The sequence below is a fragment of the Clupea harengus genome, chromosome 9 (genome assembly GCF_900700415.2).
Source record: "Clupea harengus chromosome 9, Ch_v2.0.2, whole genome shotgun sequence".
NCBI classification, from domain to species: domain Eukaryota; kingdom Metazoa; phylum Chordata; class Actinopteri; order Clupeiformes; family Clupeidae; genus Clupea; species Clupea harengus.
Genome location: NC_045160.1, coordinates 23,609,678 through 23,633,546, shown reverse-complemented (window position 1 = coordinate 23,633,546; position 23,869 = coordinate 23,609,678). Strand labels below are relative to the sequence as shown.

At 46.3% G+C, this 23,869-nt stretch overlaps 2 protein-coding genes across 2 annotated transcripts in view; one reads left to right on the top strand and one right to left on the bottom strand.

The window, feature by feature from the left end:
* bace2 (beta-secretase 2) overlaps nucleotides 1-10,644 on the top strand; it is a 16,350-nt gene extending 5,706 nt beyond the window's left edge. The window contains exons 2-9 of the mRNA XM_031573913.2: nucleotides 1-19; nucleotides 1,754-1,970; nucleotides 3,422-3,553; nucleotides 4,919-5,053; nucleotides 5,585-5,686; nucleotides 6,959-7,108; nucleotides 8,490-8,658; nucleotides 9,720-10,644. The exon at nucleotides 1-19 is cut by the window's left edge and continues 70 nt beyond it. Of these exons, the coding sequence (XP_031429773.1) occupies nucleotides 1-19; nucleotides 1,754-1,970; nucleotides 3,422-3,553; nucleotides 4,919-5,053; nucleotides 5,585-5,686; nucleotides 6,959-7,108; nucleotides 8,490-8,658; nucleotides 9,720-9,961 (1,166 nt within the window). The 3' untranslated portion in view covers nucleotides 9,962-10,644. The remainder of the gene's footprint in view (nucleotides 20-1,753; nucleotides 1,971-3,421; nucleotides 3,554-4,918; nucleotides 5,054-5,584; nucleotides 5,687-6,958; nucleotides 7,109-8,489; nucleotides 8,659-9,719) is intronic.
* Nucleotides 10,645-13,397: 2,753 nt separating this feature from the next.
* LOC116221864 (transmembrane protease serine 2-like) lies at nucleotides 13,398-23,149 on the bottom strand. The gene is made up of 14 exons (XM_031573912.1): nucleotides 23,060-23,149; nucleotides 22,553-22,594; nucleotides 21,500-21,644; nucleotides 20,354-20,446; nucleotides 20,014-20,130; nucleotides 18,642-18,771; nucleotides 17,968-18,084; nucleotides 17,554-17,597; nucleotides 16,706-16,874; nucleotides 16,033-16,205; nucleotides 15,501-15,596; nucleotides 15,126-15,268; nucleotides 13,771-13,923; nucleotides 13,398-13,603 (listed from the first exon to the last, which is right to left on the bottom strand). The coding sequence occupies exons 2-14, from the start codon at nucleotides 22,565-22,567 to the stop codon at nucleotides 13,586-13,588; spliced, it is 1,413 nt and encodes a 470-aa protein (XP_031429772.1). The 5' UTR covers nucleotides 22,568-22,594; nucleotides 23,060-23,149; the 3' UTR covers nucleotides 13,398-13,585.
* Nucleotides 23,150-23,869: the final 720 nt, after the last annotated feature.

Here is a 23,869-nt window from a genome sequence, read left to right as displayed (position 1 = left end):
ACTTCTTCAACAGAGCCGTGTAAGTCTGCAGCCGCACACACACACACACACGCACACACACACACCCCCTTCATCACACATTACTTCAACAGAGCCGTGTAAGTCACACAAGCACACGCGCGCGCACACACACACACACACACACACACACACACACACACACACACACACACACACACACACACACACACACACACACACACACACACACACACACACACACACACCCCTTCATCACACATTTCTTCAACAGAGCTGTGTAAGTCTGCAGCCACACACACACATACACACACACACACACACACACACACACACACACACACCTTCATCACACATTTCTTCAACAGAGCTGTGTAAGTCTGCAGCCACACAAACACACACACACACACACACACACACACACACACACACACACACACACACACACACACGTGGGAATGGTGTTTCATTTCACATTGCTCAAGAATCCTTCGTGGTTCTTCCCAGAATCCTTTTCAGCCTTCAAGAACCATTTAGCAAGTAAAGCAATGTAGGCTTATGGTTTCATGCAGAACCTTTTTTTTCTTAAGGTTCTATTTCAAAGTTCATTGTAGAGTCCTGTTCTTTCAAATGTGTTCTTCATGGAATCTTGCCACACAGCTGACAGCCCCAAAAGATTCTACAATAGGAGTTGAATGTTCCTTCATGAGGCCACACAAAGACAAAGAACGCATGATAACCCTGCGACCCCCTCCTGATAAACGAGGTCATTTGACTGGGCTGTCCTGTCCTCCGCGGCCGTGCCATCGTCTGGTCTCCTGCATCACTCGCTGTGTTTGTGCTGCCACGCAAAGTCAACACACCCCTGTTAGTCCTGGCACAGGTGTGGGGGTATTTACTCTCCTGTTATTGCTGTGAGGCAGCAGGTGTGTGTTTAGGTTCTGTTGCAGTGAGACAGCAGGTGTGTGTGTGTGTGTATGTGTGTGTGTGTGTGTGTGTGTGTGTTTTATATTGTGTGGCGCAGCTGCGGCAGAGTCTGTCGGTTCTGAAGAGTCCGTGCGGGACTGGCGTTCTGATCCAGCTGAGAATTAGGCCGTTTAAGCGAACAATCTTGGCGCTAATCGAGCGAATTGGAGGAGAATTAGCGTTCACGCCAGGGCCTAGCGGTTGGCGGGGGCGCTGGTCTCTGCGGTCCTTCAGAGCCATGATTGGCCACTCAAGGCTGCCGCTTGCTCATGATGCGCCTCATTTACAACAGAAGTGCATTTCTGCTCTGTCTCATTCACCGCGAAGTCTGTGTGTGTGTGTGTGTGTGTGTGTGTCGAGACGCTTACACACAGACATGTACCTTTACGCGGCAGCTTACACATGTGCACACACACATACACGCCCAATTAAAAGACTCCACTGTAAAGGTCCTTGCTGTTATCAATCTAATATGGTTAATGCTCTTATAATCATACTCTCATTCCTTTCTTGGCTTTGGTTTGTGATGCCTTTATTCCACCTTCTACATCTCTCCCTCTTCTCTGTCTATCTCTCTGTCTATCTCTCTCATTTCCTCTCTTCCTCCTCTCTGGCGCTTTCCCCGCTCTCTCTCTCTTTGTCTATGTCGATCTCTCTCTTTCTGTCTATCTCTCTCACCTCCTCTCTTCCTCCTCTCTTCCCTCTCTCTTTCTCTTTCCCCTCCTCTCTTTCCCCTCTCTCCTTCATCTCTGTCTTTCTTCACTTCCCTCTCTCCCTCTCTCCCTCCCTCTCTCCCTCCATCTCTCAGCTCCAGCTCGTACCGGTCGGCCGGGCGTGCGGTGGCGGTGCGCTACACGCAGGGCAACTGGGAGGGCGAGCTGGGCACCGACCTCATCTCCATCCCCAAGGGCCCCAACGCCACCGTCACCATCAACATCGCCGCCATCCTCTCCTCCGAGGGCTTCTTCCTGCCCGGGGTCAACTGGCAAGGCATCCTGGGCATGGCCTACCCTGTGCTGGCGCGGGTAAGTGCTGGGTAATCGTGGCGATGCCCTTTTGAAGCAGTGAGAAAAAAAAGGGGCACCGTGGCAAATTGGCGAGGACGGTTAACGCAGCGTGGCACATGGGGGGGAGGGGTGGGCGTATCATGGTGTGTTGGCAGAAGGGGATGGCATGGGGGTAGTCCAGAGATCAAATGCAAAGTCAAGTGCGGATGTGGACACACTCGGCGGCCATTAGGGACGCTTCACGGGTGACGGAAGGCGGAAGAACCCCAGTGATCCGTGTCCTGAGTTGGCCTGGAGAACTTAAAGAGAATCCCCTGACACACACACACACACACACACACCACACACACACACATACATACCCCCTACCCCCCTCTCACTCTCCTACCCCCACATGCCCCAAGCGTCCATGTGTGCTTCTAAATGCACCACTTGTTTTAGGAAAAGTGGGAGGTTTAGTTTCTCAGTAAGAGCTCTGTGTAGCATACGTGTAGCACTCTGTGTAGCATACAGGTAGCACTCTATGTAGTGGACTTGTAGCACTCTGTGCAGTGGACGTGTGGTAAACTGTGTAGAATACGTGTAGCACTCTGTGCAGTGGACTTGTAGCACTCTGTGTAGCATACAGGTAGCACTCTGTGCAGTGGACTTGTGGCACTCTGTGCAGTGGACTTGTGGCAGACTAGGTAGGTAGTGAACTTGCGGCAGACTATGTAGTGGATTTGTAGGTCTCTATGTAGTGGACTTGTGGCAGACTAGGTAGTGCACTTGTAGCTTCCTGTGCAGTGAAGGATGGAGAGGGTTGGAGAGGCAGGGAAGGGGCCATGACCAGGGGCCAGGAACTGATTTCAGGTCCATTGAACAAGAGGAATATGAGCCAGAGTCCCATTGTGAAGTGATGACTCATCTTCCTCTTCAGGGATACGCAGTCACATGCTTCCTGCTTTATCATTAAGCTAACATGCTGCCGTTGGCAGTAAACAAGGCTGTTTTATCATTAAGCTAACATGCCGCCATTGGCAGTAAACAAGGCTGTTTTATCATTAGGCTAACATGCTGCCATTGGCAGTACACAAGGAAGGGTCCACCAGGGAAGCAATGACTTCTTCTTTAACCCTTAGGGGACGAAGGCCTGTTAAACCTTTTTAGGTAGTCAGACATGTATGGCATATATGTAAAAGATGGCATATATGTAAAAGATTAGAGGTTTCTGGGGATGTTCTTTTTATGATTCTTGGACAAAGACTCTGAGCTTTAAAAGGCATATTGACGTATCCAACCACACACACACACACACACACACACACACACACACACACACACACACACACACACACACACACACACACACACACACACACACACACACACACACACACACACACACTCTCACACTCACACTCAGATGTACAGTACTGTTTTAAATGGCTTAGGCCCGGTGTTGAATCTCTGTCATGTCTCCTCCCCAGCCGGACTCATCGGTGGAGCCCTTCTTCAACTCGCTGGTCCGCCAGACGGGCATCCCTGACATCTTCTCTCTGCAGATGTGTGGAGCGGGCATCTCGGCCAGCACCGGCGCCGACCCGGTGGGTGGGAGTCTGGTGAGTCACCCTCGTCACTACCATCATAATCTTCATCGCCATCATCTTGATCATCATCACCATTTATCCTCATCACCCATTCCTTCATCTTCATCCGCATCCGCAACATAGAGACATTCAGCCACAGTGCTAAAACAGAAGTAGAGATGGTTTGATAAGGAGATTCATACATACAGTATGTGGTGCCAGAGTTAATTGAAATCTAAAGGAAAATCCCCACAGAGAATTGTCAGGTTACTGAAATGGCGTTGGGTAATTAATTAGTGCTTAATGAGCATGTAGGTATGGCAGGTATGTAGATTTAGTTGTTTTTATTAACAACGAAGCCTTTGGGCTTATTACACCTTTGTTGTGACATGAGTGGTTTTAATATGCTGCTGCGTTTGATTCATTTTGTGTCAGTGTCATTTTTTAACATTTCTTTTTGATTCGAAAATATCGAAAATACTGTCTTTTCTCCACCTGACCTTTAAAATCTCATCACTACTATTGTTTTTGTTTTGTTTTGGTACTGGAACAACTTTTACCAGTATATATAACACCTTAAATGTTCTTCATTCTTCATGTTGTGACTTGTAACGTGTGATAACAAGGGGCTTGGTAATTACCCAGTCCCATCATTGGGGTGACTTCAGGGCTGATGAGACTGGAGCGCTGAGTACCCTGAACCCCAGCACTGTCTCTCAGCCCCTGGCTGCCGCTCCACGAGCCCTGGCTGCCACTCCACCAGCCCTGGCTGGGGCCCTGATCACCTCAGGTGTCGGAGTGCCAGTTAGCGCCAGGCTAATTAAGCTAACAGAGACGCTCGCCAACCCCAAGCCAATCTGATCTGATCTGTCAGTGTTGCATGCTGGGATGTGCAGTGATGGCGCCTCCTGCTGGTGTCACAGATGGACGGGAGGGAAGGATGCAATGCATTCTGGGGCCAACTGGGACTGTGTGTCAGCTCAGAATGGTTGGAAGCACTGAGACCTTCTATAGTAACATTGACATTTAACATGAACAGATCTCTTTTCTTGAGATCCAGTTTATGTTGTGTCCTTTTTCCAAGTGAAGCAGGTTATTTTTTGGAAGATAGTAGTTGAAGAGGAAAAAAACTCCTCAAGGAAGAGACACTGATAGCAAGAGCAGGACTTGTATTACGCTGCCTCTCTTCCCACGTGCTGTAGTCCTCATGTGAGAGAGCCTGAAGAGATCGAGGAACATATAAGCAGCCATTTGTATGCTTTCAATGAGACTGTTTTTAGATTTAATTAGAACTGTTAACAATGAGATTGTTTATAGATTTCATTAGAACTGCTTAACAACTTTTGACTTTTTTTTTTAAAATGGCGTTCAAGTGTAACCAATTGCCCTCTGTTTCAGATCATGGGAGGAGTGGAACCAACTCTGTACCGGGGGGAGATGTGGTACACCCCTATCATGCAGGAGTGGTACTACCAAGTGGAGGTTCTGAAACTGGAGGTTGGGGACCAGAACCTAAACTTGGACTGCAGAGAGGTACCAGATCACACACACACACACACACACACACACACACACACACACACACACACACACACACACACACACGACACTTAAACCACATCAAACACAACATCATTGTGCCTGTGTCTGTTACAGTAGTTGTCAAGACTCCATTATATTATTTAACTACTTCTAATCTGACTCTAATGGGACCCTCTCTTGGTGGTTGGTGCTATACACACATCTATGTACCAATACAGATAAAGAGAGAAAGGTCCACTACTGTACTATATAACTCTATTGGAGCATATCATTATATTCTGTTCTGTGTGGACCCCCCCCCCCCCCTTAACAGGATAGCTAGGTCTTTTATAGGGTGGCTGTACGTGTTGTGGTGGGGGATTTAAAAAAATTAAAAATAATAATGGACTCCTTAATAGAATCCTCTAAAGCCTCAGAGATTGGTGACTTCCTGTGTTGACAGAAGCCCAGTCCAGCCAATCACACTGGTCGGTGACTGACTACTGCTTCCTCTTCCTGTCTCTCCCTTCCTGTGTTCCTCAGTATAACTCGGACAAGGCCATAGTGGACAGCGGCACTACGCTTCTCAGGCTGCCTATCAACGTTTTCAACGCCGTGGTGGACTCCATCTCCCAGACGTCTCTGGTACAGCGCCTCCATGCTGCGCCGCTTCGTTTAACCCTCTGTCACAAGATCGACATTAACCTGTCATTACAGATACCACATAGCATCATAAGGGTTTATGACGCGTTACTTCGTTTAACCCTCTGTCACAAGATCGACATTAGCCTGTCATTACAGATACCACATAGCATCATAAGGGTTTATGATGCGTTACTTCGTTTAACCCTCTGTCACAAGATCGACATTAGCCTGTCATTACAGATACCACATACCATCATAAGGGTTTATGACGCGTTACTTCGTTTAACCCTGTGTCACAAGATCGACATTAGCCTGTCATTACAGATACCACATATCATCATAAGGGTTTATGACGCGTTACTTCGTTTAACCCCTTTGTCACAAGATCGACATTAGCCTGTCATTACAGATACCACATACCATCATAAGGGTTTATGACGCATTACTTCAAGTGATATAACAGTGTAATGTTAGCCTTCATGGCTAATTATCACAACTATTCACATAATGTTTGATGTTATGAAGTCATGTTACCATGTGACATAAACGTTAGCAGAGCTCCTATGACTTCTGGTAATAATAATAATAATAACGTTACAATGTTGTATTATTGGACACCAGTTCTTAGGATGACTGATTAAAATGTATGGTTTTGTCATGACGTAGTTATATGGCACTCTGAGATTCTTTGGAATGAAGAGTGCGTTACAAATAAAATGCATATTATTATTATTATAGGATGGTGATGTCCGTCATCTCAGTGTGTGAGGGGTCATGTCAGGTGTTGCACTCCATCTGCCCATCTATAAACTGAATGAATCTGGTTTAAACCAGTTTCAGACACTTTTTTTGCCTCTGTGGCACTCAAACAATGCAGGATGGGCAGCCGGGTGTAATCTGATGCCCAAGAACACTTCCTTGTTCCGTCTACTCATGACTTTGTTAACATGGAACATTGTTACCGTGAAGTCTTATCAAAGCAGAACCGGTTCACTCGCTTTTCAGCAGTAAAATGTCTGTCTTTGTTGACGTGATAACTCGAAAAAGTAACATATTGATAAGGAAGTATTCATAACTATGACAACGGTGAAGTTGAAGTTACTTATTAGGTTAGTAATCTACTTATTAGTTGTTGGTAATTTCACCTCCTAATGCCAGCTCAGTTGAGATTGGGTAAAGTAGTTGGCACTGGCATTGCCCGGTATCTTTGCCTAGCTTATATGGTTATAATAGGCTCCACCACTACCCCTTACTAGTCCCTCATCTCTGTAGATCCAGGATTCGGCATCAGGGTTCTGGACCGGTACTAAGCTGGCATGCTGGGCAGTGGGAGAATCTCCATGGAGGTTCTTCCCCAAAATCTCCATCTACCTGCGCGGAACAAACACCAGTGAGTCTTTCCGAATCACCATCCTCCCACAGGTGAGAACCACACAGACACACACACACACACACACACACACAGACACACTCAATGAGTGGACCTACACACCCTACATGCACACTGATAGGAAATAATCCAAACATACACACACACTCAAGGGCATACAAACCTGTGTGTATATCCACCATACACGCTGTATACTGACAAGCAAAAATTCGACATGTACATATTACCACGTGTTATTTCCCTTCCCCTTCTGCTACACAAACCCACCCACCCTTCCTATCTCCTCCCGGCCTGACCTCAAGCAGATGGGTCCCCCCTTATGTGCCGTGGTTCTGCTTAAGGTTCCTTCCTGACTAACAGGGAGTTTTTCCTTGCCCCTGTCGCCATTGTGCTTGCTCTAAGGGGGTCCAGGCATTGGGCTCTGTGAAGCGCCTTATGCGCCACAACTTTATTGTCGCTATATAAATATAATTTAATTGAATTGAATATTAGTACTAATATTTGCTCTTGCATTAACACATATAGGGTGGGCATACACACCACCTGCACCCACTCTTGAGAAGCTCTCACCCACTCAAACATCAGCATTCATGCTCCGCGTATCACCACACATCTGGTCAAACTGGTTTGGGGCCGGCCGTCCAGGGCCAAGTGGAGGACCGCATTTCCTTGTAACGTCACACAACTGATAACGTGTCTTACCCTCATTGCTATTGATGTGTCTTACCCTCAGTGCTATTGACCTGTCTTACCCCTCAGTGCTATTGACCTGTCTTACCCTCAGTGCTATTGACCTGTCTTACCCTCAGTGCTATTGACCTGTCTTACCCCTCAGTGCTATTGATGTGTCTTACCCTCAGTGCTATTAACGTGTCTTACCCTCAGTGCTATTGACCTGTCTTACCCTCAGTGCGCTATTGACCTGTCTTACCCCTCAGTGCTATTGACCTGTCTTACCCTCAGTGCTATTGACCTGTCTTACCCCTCAGTGCTATTGATGTGTCTTACCCTCAGTGCTATTGACCTGTCTTACCCTCAGTGCTATTGACCTGTCTTACCCTCAGTGCTATTGATGTATCTTACCCTCAGTGCTATTGATGTGTCTTACCCTCAGTGCTATTAATGTGTCTTACCCTCAGTGCTATTGACCTGTCTTACCCTCAGTGCTATTGATGTATCTTACCCTCAGTGCTATTGATGTGTCTTACCCTCAGTGCTATTGACGTGTCTTACCCCTCAGTGCTATTGACCTGTCTTACCCTCAGTGCTATTGTTGCTCCCTTTCGCTAATGTCCTTTTTCCTTCCTGTTCATCCATCTGTTCCCTGTCCCTTTGGGTACTGGACCCTGATTTACCTGTTTACCTTGTTGGTTTACCTGTGTGTAACGGTGCATTTTAATTGGCTCTTTGCAGCTCTACATTCAGCCAATCACAGACGTGGGCGGCACGCTGAACTGTTTCCGGTTCGGCATCTCCTCGTCGGTTAACGGCCTGGTGATTGGCGCCACCGTGATGGAGGGCTTCTACGTGGCCTTCGACCGCGCCCAAAAGAGAGTTGGCTTCGCCGTCAGCACATGTGCAGGTGAGACCAGAGGAGGTCCGATTTGTTTAGTCTGTACCCAGCCACTGTTGTCCTAGGCAGTATACCTATACACCCTTAAGAGGGGAGACGAGAGGAGGTCCTGTTTGTTAAGTCTGTACCCAGCCACTGTTGTCCTAGGCAGTATACCCATACACCCTTAAGACGTGAGATGAGAGGAGGTCGGGTTTGTTAGTCTGTACCCAGCCACTGTTGTCCTAAGCAGTATACCCATACACCCTTAAGAGGTGAGACCAGAGGAGGTCGGGTTTGTTAGTCTGTACCCAGCCACTGTTGTCCTAAGCAGTATACCCATACACCCTTAAGAGGCGAGACGAGAGGAGGTCCTGTTTGTTAAGTCTGTACCCAGCCACTGTTGTCCTAGGCAGTATACACATACACCCTTAAGAGGGGTAAGAAAAAAAACCTTACTTTTAAATGACTTGGTTGATTGTGGGTGTAAGTATTTTAGACAGTCTCTGTAGGGAACTAGCACCTATTTTAGGCAGCACGGGTTCTGTTGGTGTAAGTGTTATTCATGATGCCATCTGACCGGGCCCATTGGCTCTTGAGAACGGTGCTGAAGTGTAACACAGATTTCTCAGAACCAGCTATCCAGTGGACCTGAACTAACCCAACCTGGGGCAGACCTGGAGAGGTCACGCCCTGTAATCCACCTCTGCATGGGTACGTTCCAGGTTGACCAATCAGAGTTCAGTGAACAGAACTCGCAGGGGCGTCAGTTAGCCAAGGAGGAAGACACAGTGTCAGCAGTTTATAAGTTCACACTTTGGACACACACTTATAACCCAACCCAGACTGATCTGGCAGTGGACTCAACTCCTAACTTTGTTTTCTTCTCCCTCTCTTTCCCTGCTGCATTCTCTCTCTCTTCCTCTCTTTTTCCTTTTCTCTTTCATCCCTCCTTTCCTTGTCTTTACCTCTCATCCCTTCATCTTGTCTCATTTCTCATTTCCCTCACCTTTTCTGCTTTCATGGGCTATCCGTCTATCTCTCCTCCTCTTCCTCCTCCTCCTCCTCCTCCTCCTCCTCCTCCTCCTCAGAGTTAGCTGGGCAGCCGCTAGCGGAGATCGCCGGGCCCTTCCTGGCAGAGTCGGTGTCGTCGGACTGCGTCGCGGGCTCGTTCCTGCGGGAGCCATTGCTGTGGGTGCTGGCGTACTCGCTGATGGGCCTCTGCGCTCTGGTGCTGCTGGTGCTGCTGGTGCTGATGGTGTCACCGTGCCGACGCCGCCGCGGCAGCGAGATCACTGACGAGTCCTCGCTTGTGCGCCACCGCATCAAATGACACGCCGAGACTTAGAGGGGGGACACTGGAGGACAGTGATGCTGAACAACGTGTGTGTGTGTGTGTGTGTGTGTGTGTCTGTGTGTCTGTGTGTCTGTAACCTGGGAGAGACTTCAGCCTAGACAAATGCAGCACTAAGTAAGGGGTTCTGCTGTAGTCAGAAGCTGAAGTGTATCTCTATTATGCAATTAAGTGATTAAGTGATTCTGTGAGACATAAACACCTGAGCTATCTGTACCTGTCGAACCTTAATAAGGTTCTTCTCATCATAGCCTATGTTTCTATTAGGCATGTTGGCCTGAGTGGTTCCAAAGTACCTGAAGCTTCTTTTGAACATGAAAAAAGCTAACTGAGATCAGCCGGGAAATCTGTGTTTGGTTGCCATGCTGTCGACCGCACACCTCCCCCTACAACAGATACTCCTCATAATGTACTAACTACAGTGTGTGCCCATTTAAAGAGGCACAGGAGACGTATTCTGTCTCCAGCTTAACAGCATCTATGGCCATGGTTTCTCTGTTTCCCATGTCTGCTCACGTCTACCTCAGTAGGCTGAGACAGCAGCCAGACATGGCCGGATCCCTAGCAGTCTGCTGCATCTTAGGGTTACCTAGGTCTGATATGAAGGATTCATGATTTGTGTATGATATGGAAGTTATGTTTGTTTGTGTCTCCCCTCCCCCCCCCCCCCCCCCCCACCCTCATCATTTGAACGCCCTTCCTCTACAGTCAGGAATGCTGCTCGGCCTTACTGACACATCGTACCTCTGTCAAGCTTTAAAACAAAAATGGCACCTGTAGGCGGCCTATGTTCTACCTTGTGTTGTCAAACAGTGGATTTCTGATGCGCCTCCCTGATGTGTAACACAATTAACAGCTAGTAGCCGGGGCTTGCGGTCTGATCCAGGGTCAGCTGGTCTCTGGAACCATGTTCTAGTCTTTTTTTTGCCATGCTGCTTCAAATCTGTAGGAAGGGCACCTGTTGGCAGTCAGGCTCAGACTCTCGCTGTCTTCTGAGGAAGTGCCTGGTTGAAGTGTCCATGTTGTGGAGTGCACCTGTAAAGGGTGCGTGTGTGTGTGTGCGTGTGCGTGTGCGTGCGTGTGTGTGTGTGTGTGTGTGTGTGTGCGCTTCTGTGATGTTTTCTTCCTTTTGTTTGATATCACTATGGGGTTTTCATTCACTCTCTTTTCATTCACTGACACGATAGTCTAGAACGATCCCAAACAGAACCAGCCAGTTTATTTGGGCCTAATCTTGTGCAGGACCATGCCTGGCTCCACTGCTATCTGGGACATAATCACAATCTCTCCTTTCTGCCGTGCTTGCTGTAGCTGGGCGCTAGTCTGAGAGACGATTAGCAGGCTTACAGCGAACCGTGTAAGGCCCACAGACATCAGCCCACAGACATCAGCCCACAGACATCAGACATCAGCTCAGGGGGTGGAGAAGAGAAGCGGGGGGGGAAGAGAGGGATAGCAAAGAAAAGAGAATAGGGGTTGGGTGTACGAGGAAGGGGGGGGGGAAATAGAGAGAAGGAGAGAAGAATGAGTGAAGAATGAGTGAAGAATGAGTGCAAGTAGCTGTTGTTCCGCGCGTCAGATGGTGAGTGGGGGGGTGGTGGTGGGAGAACAGCCTGCTCCAGTTGGCGTTGGTGTGTAAATCAAAGGAGAGCCCTGCCGTACGCCACCAGCACCGCGCACATCTGGCTGAACAGATGCAGCCGCCCCCACTGGAAGCACTCCAGACGAGAGGCGCTGCCATTGTTACGCCTGTTTGCCCACTAAGCAGTTGTTAGTGATTCTTAACCCTCCACACCTCCCCATCCCCCCTCTCCCCCACCCGCCTGCCCCCCGACCACTGTGCAAGGGTTTATGGGATACATTACCCAGAGTTCTCAGCATCATTCCATATCAGTAACAGAGGTGTGGGCAAGACCTAGCTGGGCTGTGGAGAGTCCTTTTCCATGTGCTGTGCTGTGCTGGGGGGGACTCTACATTTTCAAGAGTCAGGCTGCTTCTTTTTCCAGTTGAACACAGTTGGTGATTATACAGTCATCTGTTTTTTTCTGTTGTTGTTTTTAAAGAAGAGCATGGCTTTGGAAAGGAGGCTTTTGGGTACACACTGAGCACTGTGTTTTATCTTAAGAGGTCTGTCATTATTAGCCATTCACTAATCTCTCTGTGTGTGTGTGTGTGTGTGTGTGTGTGTGTGTGTGTGTACGTGTGTGTACACCCTGAGGGCACTTTTGTAGGTATGATTGTTTTATTTGTCCATGTGGTGTCTTAAGCTATAGTAAATTGATGAATGTTAGCTTGTTCCTACCTTGACCACAGAGGATTTGTTTTGGTCCGAGAGATGAACAAGTCAATTTAAAGGAAATATAACATCTGTATCATGCTACATTATTCACCTCCCACAGCAACACTCATTGATATAGGCAATCATTATTATTTTATTTTTTGTGTGTTTGTTTGTTTATGTGTTTGTTTTGTCTCCTTAAAGTGCCTCTGTCACATAGAACAATGTGCATGTACTCATACATGAAATCCACTGCACATATCTTGTCTTTTCTCCTGTACTTGTATGAAATGCACTGTTAGCGATGATGTGCCAAATATTTGATTGTGTGTAAATATATTTCTGTGATTGTACTGAAATATTAGTCTTTTGTCAACACATAATCATAGAAAAGTTGTGATTGTATTTTTAGTATTTAATCAGTTGCCAAAGGAACTAATGTTGTATGGAGTTACTTCCTGGTTTAAATGTTCAACTCTGTAATACTTCCTTGTGTGTTGGCGTCAAGGAAGTTCAAAGAGACGTTCACAACCAACAGAGGAATAACTTGTGTGACCGCATAAGTGAAAAGTACTGTTGTAAAATCGAAAAACATATCAAACATTTTTTTCCTGCATGCAATATTATTCTTGAGATTCAAAATCTTTCTATCTATGCAGTGCCATTGTCATTTAGCAGTAATGTACATATGAAGCTAAATAAATTATCTAAATCAACCTTTAAAACCTCCACCTCCCTTGAATTTTCACCACTTGCAGTTAGTTGTGTGATGATGGTACGACATGTATTGCATTGGTTATAGGCATATCTAACATCGACCTGTGTAGTCTTTTGGCACCATCTACTGGCAAGGAGCTGTAAGTGCAGTGGAGTTCTATTCTGAAATAACCTTTTAAGTGCCTTTGAAAAAGGGTATGACTCAACTTATTTCACAGCGGACAATATTCAAAACAGACTTAATATATCCATTCAGTTAGGGTTGTGTCTTTTTTAAAAAGCACTTCTCCAAAGAGAGAGAGAGAGAGAGAGAGAGAGATGTGTGTGTGTGTCTAAACTCATGTAAATTACACAAAAGCTTTAAATGAGTCCATATATAAACTGTTTCTATGTGTACTGTTGCAATGACATTATCCAAAAGATGCAAACTATGTTTATTACATTTTAAATATACCAGAACGTACGCACTCTACTTTTAGATCCACAAACATGTACAGTGAACACGTGCAAATAAAAACAGAAACAAAACATTGACATTCAATAGAACTTTATCTTACATATAAATAAATAAGGACTTCAGGGTTATCCATGTAGGTATGTGAGTTCACTCAGTCGTCCCTGTGTAACTGCAAAAGAGAACCAGCGAGGGAGAGAGAGAGAGAGAGAGAGAGAGAGAGAGGGAGAGAGAGAGAGAGAGAGAGAAAAGCTCCTGTTAACGCCTTGTGAACTCTTTTAGGGTAGTAAAACAAAGTGCCAGCCATGTTACCAGTGTATGAGTGACGCTGTGCTTTACCTTCATCTGCACATAGATCCAGTCCAGGAAGTAGGTGACGTTGCCATAGACACCGGGCTTGTTTACGCGACCACAGCCCTCCCCCCAGCTGATATCTCCCATAATCCACCACACAGAGTCCTTCTCAGTCATCAGAGGTCCCCCCTCGTCACCCTGGAGCAAAAGCAAGCGCACTTAACAAAAATCAGTATGTAACCCCCACAGAGGCCTTCTCCGACATCAGAGGTCCTTCTGTGTCCCACTGTAAAAATAAAGTATGCTTACAAATCATCACGTATTCACAGACTGCACATAATGATGAGCTTTTATTACGATGTCTGGCAGAATCTAACAGACTTCATCAGAGAAATATCAGTGGAGTCTCTCTCTCTCTCTCTCTCTCTCACACACATTATCTCACGCAGGCAGGTTCGCATGCTCACTTGCACATACTCACTCTCACATTCCCTCTCTCCTTCTCTTTCTCCCTCTCTATCTCCCTCTCCCTCTCTCTCTTTCTCCCTCCTTCTCCCTCTCTCTTTCTCCCTCTCTCTCTCATACACTCACACCGGCTATCTACCTCTCCCTTCATCTCCTCCTCTCTCTCTCTCTCTCTCTCTCTCTCTCGCTCGCTCGCACGCAAGCACGCACGCCTTCCTATTCAGGTGGTGAAGTGGCTTAAGCATCCACACCTGCAGCACCAGTGTACCACCCAAACCTAGACAAACATGTGACTTCTTTGTGCCGTTACAGTGTGTGTTTGCCGACCGTGAAACACAAACACACAGACCATCTGGTGTGTGGCTTGAACTTGTCCCCTCTCTCTCTCTCTCCGTACATATCCAAGCCCTTTCATATCCACCCTTGAGGAACATCAGAGACTGGGCACCCTTTGATCTTCAGACCCTCAGTCTTTGTGAAGTCGTGCTGAGTCATGTTCTAAAAGCATGCAGGCGGAGCCTCACGCTCCTTCACAGTGTTTTCACAGCGCCTAAGACGGGGTGTGCTATGCTCCATGTCCAGCGGGTGGAGCACCACACACACACACACACACACACACACACACACACACACACACACACACACCACTCTGGTCTGATGAGGAGAACACTGTGGTGTTGAGGATGAGATGAGGCCAGCTCAACCAGTTGAAGTGAGAAGGGGAGAGTTTGCTAAATTAACTGTGAAGTCTCTGAGGTCAAATTATTTTTCCTTCTGTGTTTAAAGCGGCAGACCAAGGAGCTTGCTGCTATTATCAGTGTGTTTGCTCAGAGGCAATGAGGTAGAGATGGGGTTCACACACACACACACACACACACACACATTCACACACACACACACACACACACACCAAAAATGCAGACACACACACACACCTCACAGCGGTCGACACCTCCATTCGGCTGGCCTGCACAAATCATGCTGTGTGTGATCTGGCCGTCGTACATGTTGGTGCCGTTGCACTCCGCCGTGCTGATCAGAGACACCTGCGCCTCCTTAAGCACAGAGGACGTGTCACCTGGAGCAGACAGACAAGGAGCTCTTATTAAAGGGGGCGCACCTGAGGCCAGGAGTACAGCAGCTCACCAGAGAACACACCTGACTGGAGCATGGCAAGGAGAGCGCTGATTGGCTAACAAATAGATTTGTGATGAGCTAACAAGAAGAGCTCTGATTGGCTAACAAATTGATTTGTGATGAGCTAACAAGGAGAGCTCTGATTGGCTAACAAATAGACGTGAGACCTCTACCTCCTTCAGAAGTCCTCCCAAATCCCACAATCCAACTGGGCTGAGGTGGAGTGAAGTCCATGTCCAAATTGGGCAGGCAGATCGGCCTAGAGGACCCTGCATCCATGGGAAGAAAACCAGACCGGTCATCTCAGCTCTCCTTTCAGATCAACTCATAAGGAATGGCTGAGTGGCTCATAAACAACAACAACAACAACAACAACAACAACAACTGCACAGCTGCAGCAAGTCACAATGAAAATGATCCAATGAATCGTCAGGAATGGAGTGGGAGTGAATTATTCACAGCTAAACTGGCCCAGAGCTTGGGTTCAGTGTCTACTTAAAGGGCCAGTGCCTGATGGAGTATTCCTTATCATTTCTATCTTCTAAAACAATATATGAAATATAGGCTATATTATTTACATTATGTGTAAAATGTTCTTCTATAATTGGACTCAAAGTACTTTCAGAAGTATTTTTTACCATTTAGAAATTATATAAATTGTAACTGTAGCACACTGTATTTGGATTAAAATATATGTTTTTGTACCGGACATCTGGAGGGGCTTCTGGAGTTTCATCAGTGCGATGTCGTTGTTGTGGGTCTTGTTGTCGTACTCCGGAAAGGTGATGATGCGTGTCACTTTTTCAGCGGGGACGAAAAACAACAGAAGCTCAGCATGGATATCCACATAGACTTCCCAGAGCAAGGGGTCAGGAGTCCTGGCACACACACACACACACACACACACACACACACACACACACACACACACACACACACACACAAGCGCACACACACCCACAGAAATACGTTTTTAACATCCAATATTGTTGTGTTACAACAGCACAACAATATGCATGTGGGCATGACAAAAATAGTTCCAAACTATATTATTCCTGTCCATTCTGATTCTCTATTTCAGGCCTTTTATTACATCTGTTCACATAAAAATATAAAAAGATACCAAGCAGCAGGATTTATAGGATGTGACAAACATGTGACTCAGATCTGGTCTACTAGCACGGCAGGTAGCAGGTTGATTACACGCGTCAACTGCCAAATAATATTTCACACACCAAAATCAGTGGCCAGAATTGTCTACTAGAAAAACCAATAAGCGATGCCATAATCAATAAGCGACGCCAAAACCAATAAGCGATGCCATAATCAATAAGAGATGCCATAAGTGATCTATACTGTGTGTTCCCTGACCTCTGACCTCTGTGCGCACTGCGCTGACGTGAGGATCCAGTAGGGGGCGATGATGGAGCCGCCACACTTGGTGAACTTCGACCTCTCCCTCAGCACGACCTGCCACGGCCACTCCCCCGGCGACGGCTGCTGCCCGCCCACGATCCGCTCGCCACTCGCAGGTTTGGAGCCACACGCTGAAGCCATTAGAGAAGAGGGCACGTGTTCAATACAACGGGGAGAAAAAGACGTCAAAAGAAGGATGTTTTTTTGATTCACAAGACAACCAGAGTGTCGCTGACTGCGGAAAGGACCCAGCTCTGATGTGGTTTCACGGAGACACGGGGCCACATCTGAGGTGCGTTCAAAATAGCAAACAAAGGAAACGATTCGCCAACGTTTTCAAACAGTTTTTCCGTCTGCTTTGAGTTCACGGCACGATCAATCTAAGGAGGTAGTTATTGGCGAACAAACACGGACGCTGGACTAAGGGTTACCTTTAAACCGAACAAATTAAAATGTTTACACAAAATCGTTCAAATGTAAAAGTTCAAAGAAAGGGTGTTCATCTCGAACGTTCGCTTCTGTTTGCTGAATTTGAACACACCTCAGATGAAGACTAGATTAGGACCAGTGTCAGGTGTTGCCTGAACATTGTCTTCCATAGACAGGAATATCTCCCTTCTTTTGCCTTATAGGTTGAAATGGTTCAGTATGTATGAATGAGAATTTCCTTCATCTGTTCCCCTGTGATTTGTCTTTTTGTGTCCAATCCCAGCACTCAACACGGGGTGAACGCCCTTTTCCTCCACTCCCACGCCAATCTACTTGCACATCATTATAAACAGGGAGCATAACGGCAGTATCCAAACTCACCAATACAGCGCAGGGTCACTGTTTTACCCGATGGGCAGGTATCACTGTGGAGTAAATTGATTCAATTAAATGTGAAAAAACAACCATAACAACATTAGAAAGATCCTGCCTAAATGCCTGAAGTCATTCTGTCAATCACAAGAAGCACATTTTCTTACTAAGGTATTTGATTCGGTGCTCAAAACCTTCAAGTATGGATAGTTTGCCTGTAGTGTGACACTAGGTAGGGGGGTAGATTGGTAGGTTTTGAGCTTGGTGCCATGCCAGCACCTATGGCTGTTCTTATGGGCGTGCCGAGGTGGAGGTGCTGAAGGTTAGGAACTGGGATTCTCTTACCTGTACAGGAAGTTGGATGCTCTTACTAGTACAGGAAGTTGGATTCTCTTACTAGTACTGGAAGTTGGATTCTCTTACCTGTACAGGAAGTTGGCCAGTAGAGATGCATCGGGATTTGCATTAGATGAGAGTCTCATGAAGCCTTGAGAGCCACTGGAGCCGAGAGGTGTCTGGCCTGAACTCACATACGTCTCCCTGAGAAACACAAGCAAACCAGAGGGCCTGAGCTCACGTACGTGTCTATGAGAAACCCACACGCCTGAGCTAACATACATGTCTCTGAGAAACACAAGCAAACCAGAGTTCCTGAGCTCAGAAGAAAAAGACTTAAAAAATTCAAAGATTGCTATATTTTTGCGCCATTAAAGGTGTAGTCCACAATTGTAATCCAATACATTTTCATCAAATTCAGCTAATTGCTCCTCCTGGTTCTCTATCGATCTGTTTGGTGTGATGTTGGTACACCACACGTCCTGGCTCTGTCAATGGGAAACAGACATAGTGACTCAGACCCAGCCATGCACTATTCTAGTTACTAGAATAAGTTGCTTCTGGAGCACGGAAAGGAGGAATGTCATTTTATTGTTTGTCAAACTCAAATATCAACAGCCTTTCACTAGAATCGCAGACTGTACCTTTAAGAATATAAAGTATTTAGCAACGGGAAGCACCCCTGAATGTTTAAGACTAGTGCAGAGAAAGAAGAGATGCCTTGTAGTACTAGAGACGGCTGTTACGGTAGTGTTACGTACCTGCTGTATCCGATGTGTTCACACACCTGCCGTCCGTAGTCATCATTCCAGTCGTCTCCACACACACTCCTCCAGGCTTGGCCTCTCCGGGAGAACACCTGCAGGAGGAACCCCGTCCCCGAGAGACGCACTGCAAAGCCCACAGACACCAAACATCAGGCCATACTGTACATTAGTCCCGGAGAAATGCGCTGAAGAACCAGGAACCACAAACATCACATGTACTGTATATCCATATACACCAGGGTCCACGATACAGGGAGGTCAGTTTCAGAGGACCAACATTTTTTTTTATGTCAGTACCAGAGCATTCCATTAAATTGTCTTCAAGGCGCTTAGCGAGAACCACGAGAGAACCGCACTAAAGAACCTGGAACCATGAACAAAACATTCCAGGTCCATCCCAGAGAACCCCACTTCTCTTGGTAATGTTTCATGATGGTTTCAACCACCACACACAAGACAAGAGTGTTTCAGCAAAACAGCCATTTGAACAGCAAAATAAAACAAGACTTTTCTACACCAAGAATACTTCCCTACATATGCCACCTCAAGTGGAGTGGGAAAGTTAGACAGGGTGACTGCTGTGTGATTTTTATGGTTGCCTCTGTGTGTGTGTGTGTTTGTGTGTGTGTGTGTGTGTGTGTGTGTGTGTGAGAGAAAACTGATCTGTGCACAGGTTTCAAACGCAAAGGGTACAGTACATCTCAGTGCATGGACATCAAAGACACCTGTTCAGTATCGGGGGCTATGATGGATGTTTGGAATCTGAGACTTAGGTTTTTCACAGTGTCGCCAGCTTTCTATCTTGAGTAAATCATTTACAGTTATTTCACAGAGCTGACACGCTGGCTTTGTTTAAAATGCGGTGTAAAGGTGATGCTAACAGGTCTAATGTCAGGTCTAAAAATGTGTCACGCATCAAGTCTGGGGTAAGCAGAGGTTTACACAGGGCAGAGAGCCATTGGGAAGGGAAGGAAACCGAAGGCATTAGTGCAAGCAAATGACATATGGAAGGAAAACACACACACGCACGCACGCACGCGCACACACACACAGAAGTAACCATAAAAATCACACAGCAGTCAATAGTAACGTGAGCAATAATCACATGGATGGGACAGCTAAATCAAAACCATAATACTACTCTCAAATTAGAGGAAAGAAATAAGACATGAATGGAAGTGAAAAGAAAGGGAAAGAATGGATGAATGGAATTGCAAAGCCATGGAAAGAAGGAAAGAAGGGATGGATGGAAGTGCAAAGCCAGGGAAAGAAGGGATGAATGGAAGTGTAAAGACAGGGAAAGAAGGGAAGAAGGGATGAATGGAAGTGTGAAGAGAAGGAAAGAAGGAAAGAAGGGATCACTCACCGCAGCTAGCTTCGTCTTTTCCATTGAGACACTGCACTGTTCCATCACACCACTCTTCCTGTTTCACACACGAGCCATCGCCACACCACACCGCATGGCCCCCACACGGTGACAAGACTACACACACACAGACAACAAATGACACACACACACACACACACACACACACACACACAAACACACACGCACACACACAGACACAAAGAAGCAACCATACAAATGACACACATACACACACACACAAACACACAATCAGTTTTTTCAGACACTGTTATGCACTTTATTCAATGCACATTTAATAAATGTTGATATGAAGCAGCCTGCACACACATCTACTCACGGTAATAAGCCAACAGGATGCCTGCACACGACAGCAGCACGAGCAGAATGATCACAGCGGTCACAGTGTAGTTCTTGCACTTCTTCTTCAAACCTGCATGACATCAATGTCAAACATTAAAGGACATTAAAGGACAAACACACACACACACACACACACACACACACACACACACACACACACGAGCAAAGTGATCACAGCGGTCACAGTGTAGTTCCTGCATTTCTTCTTCACACTTGCATGACATCAATGTCAAACATTAAAGGACATTAAAGGACAAACACAAACACACACACACACACACACACACACACGAGCAAAGTGATCACAGCGGTCACAGTGTAGTTCCTGCATTTCTTCTTCACACTTGCATGACATCAATGTCAAACATTAAAGGACATTAAAGGACAAACACAAACACACACACACACACACACACACACACACACACACACACACACACATGAGCAGAGCCATCACAGCGGTCACTGTGTAGTTCCTGCATTTCTTCTTCCCACTTGCATGACATCAATGTCAAACATGTCAGCTCTTTACTGACATTAGAGGAAATGACCCAACAAAAATAAACAAAAATTATATTTTCTTTAGTCAACCACTACATTACTGGTCTTTTTTTTAAACCCTATGAGTGAGTGTGGGAATTAAAACCTTAAAATCCTTAAATAACATGTTAAATTATAATGAGAAATTGTCATTCATAAATTAAATATGTGTAGTCGAGTTTAACAGGACTTCACACGAGACCTAACTTTCCCCAATCAAGAGCAAACAGTACCAGCACAGTCAAGCTGTACTTAAATCCCCATACATCCCTATATCTCACTGGATTTGAACAGCAGGTTGATATCAGCAGTAATGTTATAGCCTCACTGAGTACAAACACACACACACACAGAAACACAAACACAAACAGAAACAGAAACACAGAAACAGAAACACAAACACAGAAACACAAACAAACACACAGACACATGCACACAGACACATGCACACACAGACACACACACACAAACGCACACAGACAAATACACACACACACACACACACACAGACACACACAGACACACACACACACACAATGAAGACCCTGTGGATAGGGGGGACCCTCTCAATACACAAGCTTACTTTTGGGTCTGAATGGTGGAGGAGCCACAGACTCGATGACGTACTGCGGCGTCTCCCCAACCACCTCAGGGTTGAAGGGCGGAGGTCGGCCTTCCTGCTCCGTCTGCTCAAAGCCCATGTTTATGTAGACGGGCTCCGCTACTACCTGCACACGCAAGATAAAAGGCCACAGATTACATTAAGACACACACACACACACACACACACACACACACACACACACACACACACACACACACACACAGATATTTAATTCTGCTCTTTCAAAAAAAAAAAGTAGTTAAGAAAGATTCCTTTGCTAGTTTCCATGAAAGAACATCTGACAGTTTGAACTTGGAAGTCTACAGTCCTGCAGTACAATGGAATCGTCCTCTTCCCAAAATGGTTGAACAGAGTCTGGTTTCTTGACAACAATGTCAAAAGTGAACACCAGAGCACCACTGAGCTGCACGAGAAATAACCCCAGGATACAGAGGAGACAACATGATGCAAGTGATTTGACATGCTTCTAAGTAGACCCTGGTGTCATGACGACAAGAGTAGGACTGGTCCAGGATCATTCATGATGAACGGGATGCAGTTTTACATTCATATTGAGATTAATCCAGATCCTGGTTCTGAGTAAAAACCTGCAGGGTCAGCTTTCCAAAGCAAGGGAGAAAGATGTCTGGTATCGATTAACCAGCCTGGAGGAAAACCTGACATCTTTCCATGAAATAGCATGTGATGACAAGTATTATGAGACTGTTTGATGACCTGTGACACCAACCTGGAAACTTAATAATTAATGAATTCTTAAGACAACAGTGAACACAGGAACAGAGTCTCATACAAACCAGAGCTGTGTTCCCCAAAGGCATAATTCCACAATTCAATTCAAAATGAAAGACTATTTATACTGTTGGTCACTGCACAACCAAGCGTGTAAGACATGCACTCCTGACACTAATCTAGCCCTGAAACAAGATGAATTGGTGCGAGAGTCTGCTGCCAGTTAGGCTCATTGCTCAGTTGATTAATCACATCACAGAGCAGACACACACACACACTTACCATATTAACAGCCATCTTCTTCCAATAGCATAACGGAGCAAGCTAGAGGGAAACATTGGGGAAAGCGTTACTGGGTTCACACGCGCTCCGACAGAATTACAGTGTGATCTGGAATAATAAAACACTGGACACAGACACACAGTGATTAAGAGTGAGTAACATTTCCGTATTTTCACTGAGTCAAAGTCACACACAGGAAACTCATTCTGCCTCCTATCGTCAGAACACATCCAGAAAAGAGCACAGAAGAGCACTGTTGACTCCTAACCTTTGTTAAATGCCTTTAAAAACTTTTCTTACTCACGTTTTAATCCCACACTGTACTCCTTAATTTGAGGTTCAGTACAAAAATAGTCTATACTTTTACATACTATTAGAAGTCTACATCAGTATACAACTCCCTCTCTCTGTTTTTCCCAACTGTGAATAAAATGGTATCTGTGTAAAATGACCGCAGGTCCTCAGAGGAGTTTCACTGACTCTCAGGTGAGCGACAGAGCTGCTTACCTGACTCTCCTCTCCGTGACGACGTGACTGAGCTCTGTGGCAGGAGCGGGCATTCCTTCCTTTTCATCCCGGCCCTGTTCAAACACTCAGAGCTAAAGAGGGGGAGAGGGGGAGAGTGAGAGAGAGGGAGGGAGGGAGAGACGGCCCTCTCCCACCACACCCCTCTACTCTGGAGAGTTCCTCCATGCCGTGACCCCAGTGATACACACACACACACACACACACACACACACACACACACACACACACACACACACACACACACAGAGAGAGTTTACATGATGAAGCAGGAAGCTCATGCCTTTAAAGGAAGGGAAGTGAATGCTGGCTTCTGACAGGAGAAAACAGACGGCTCCTGCCATCTTGCTGGACATGCAGACCCTATGACCCAGATGCATGTCTGACTGAGGCACAGTGGACCCTATGACCCAGATGCATGTCTGACTGAGGCACAGTGGACCCTATGACCCAGATGCATGTCTGACTGAGGCACAGTGGACCCTATGACCCAGATGCATGTCTGACTGAGGGACGGTGGGCTTTATGACCAAGATGCATGTCTGACTGATGCACAGTGGACCCTATGACCCAGATGCATGTCTGACTGATGCACAGTGGACCCTGTGACCCAGATGCATGTCTGACTGAGGCACAGTGGACCCTATGACCCAGATGCATGTCTGACTGATGCACAGTGGACCCTATGACCCAGATGCATGTCTGACTGATGCACAGTGGACCCTATGACCCAGATGCATGTCTGACTGATGCACAGTGGACCCTATGACCCAGATGCATGTCTGACTGATG

What these genes read in the sequence shown, in the direction of transcription:
- LOC116221864 (XM_031573912.1), bottom strand. An exon ending in GAACACATCGGATACAGCAG is followed by an intron (nt 18,085 to 18,641) that starts GTACGTAACACT and finishes TGTGTTTCTCAG; the next exon opens with GGAGACGTATGTGAGTTCAG. An exon ending in TGGGAGGACTTCTGAAGGAG is followed by an intron (nt 15,269 to 15,500) that starts GTAGAGGTCTCA and finishes TGTCTGCTCCAG; the next exon opens with GTGACACGTCCTCTGTGCTT.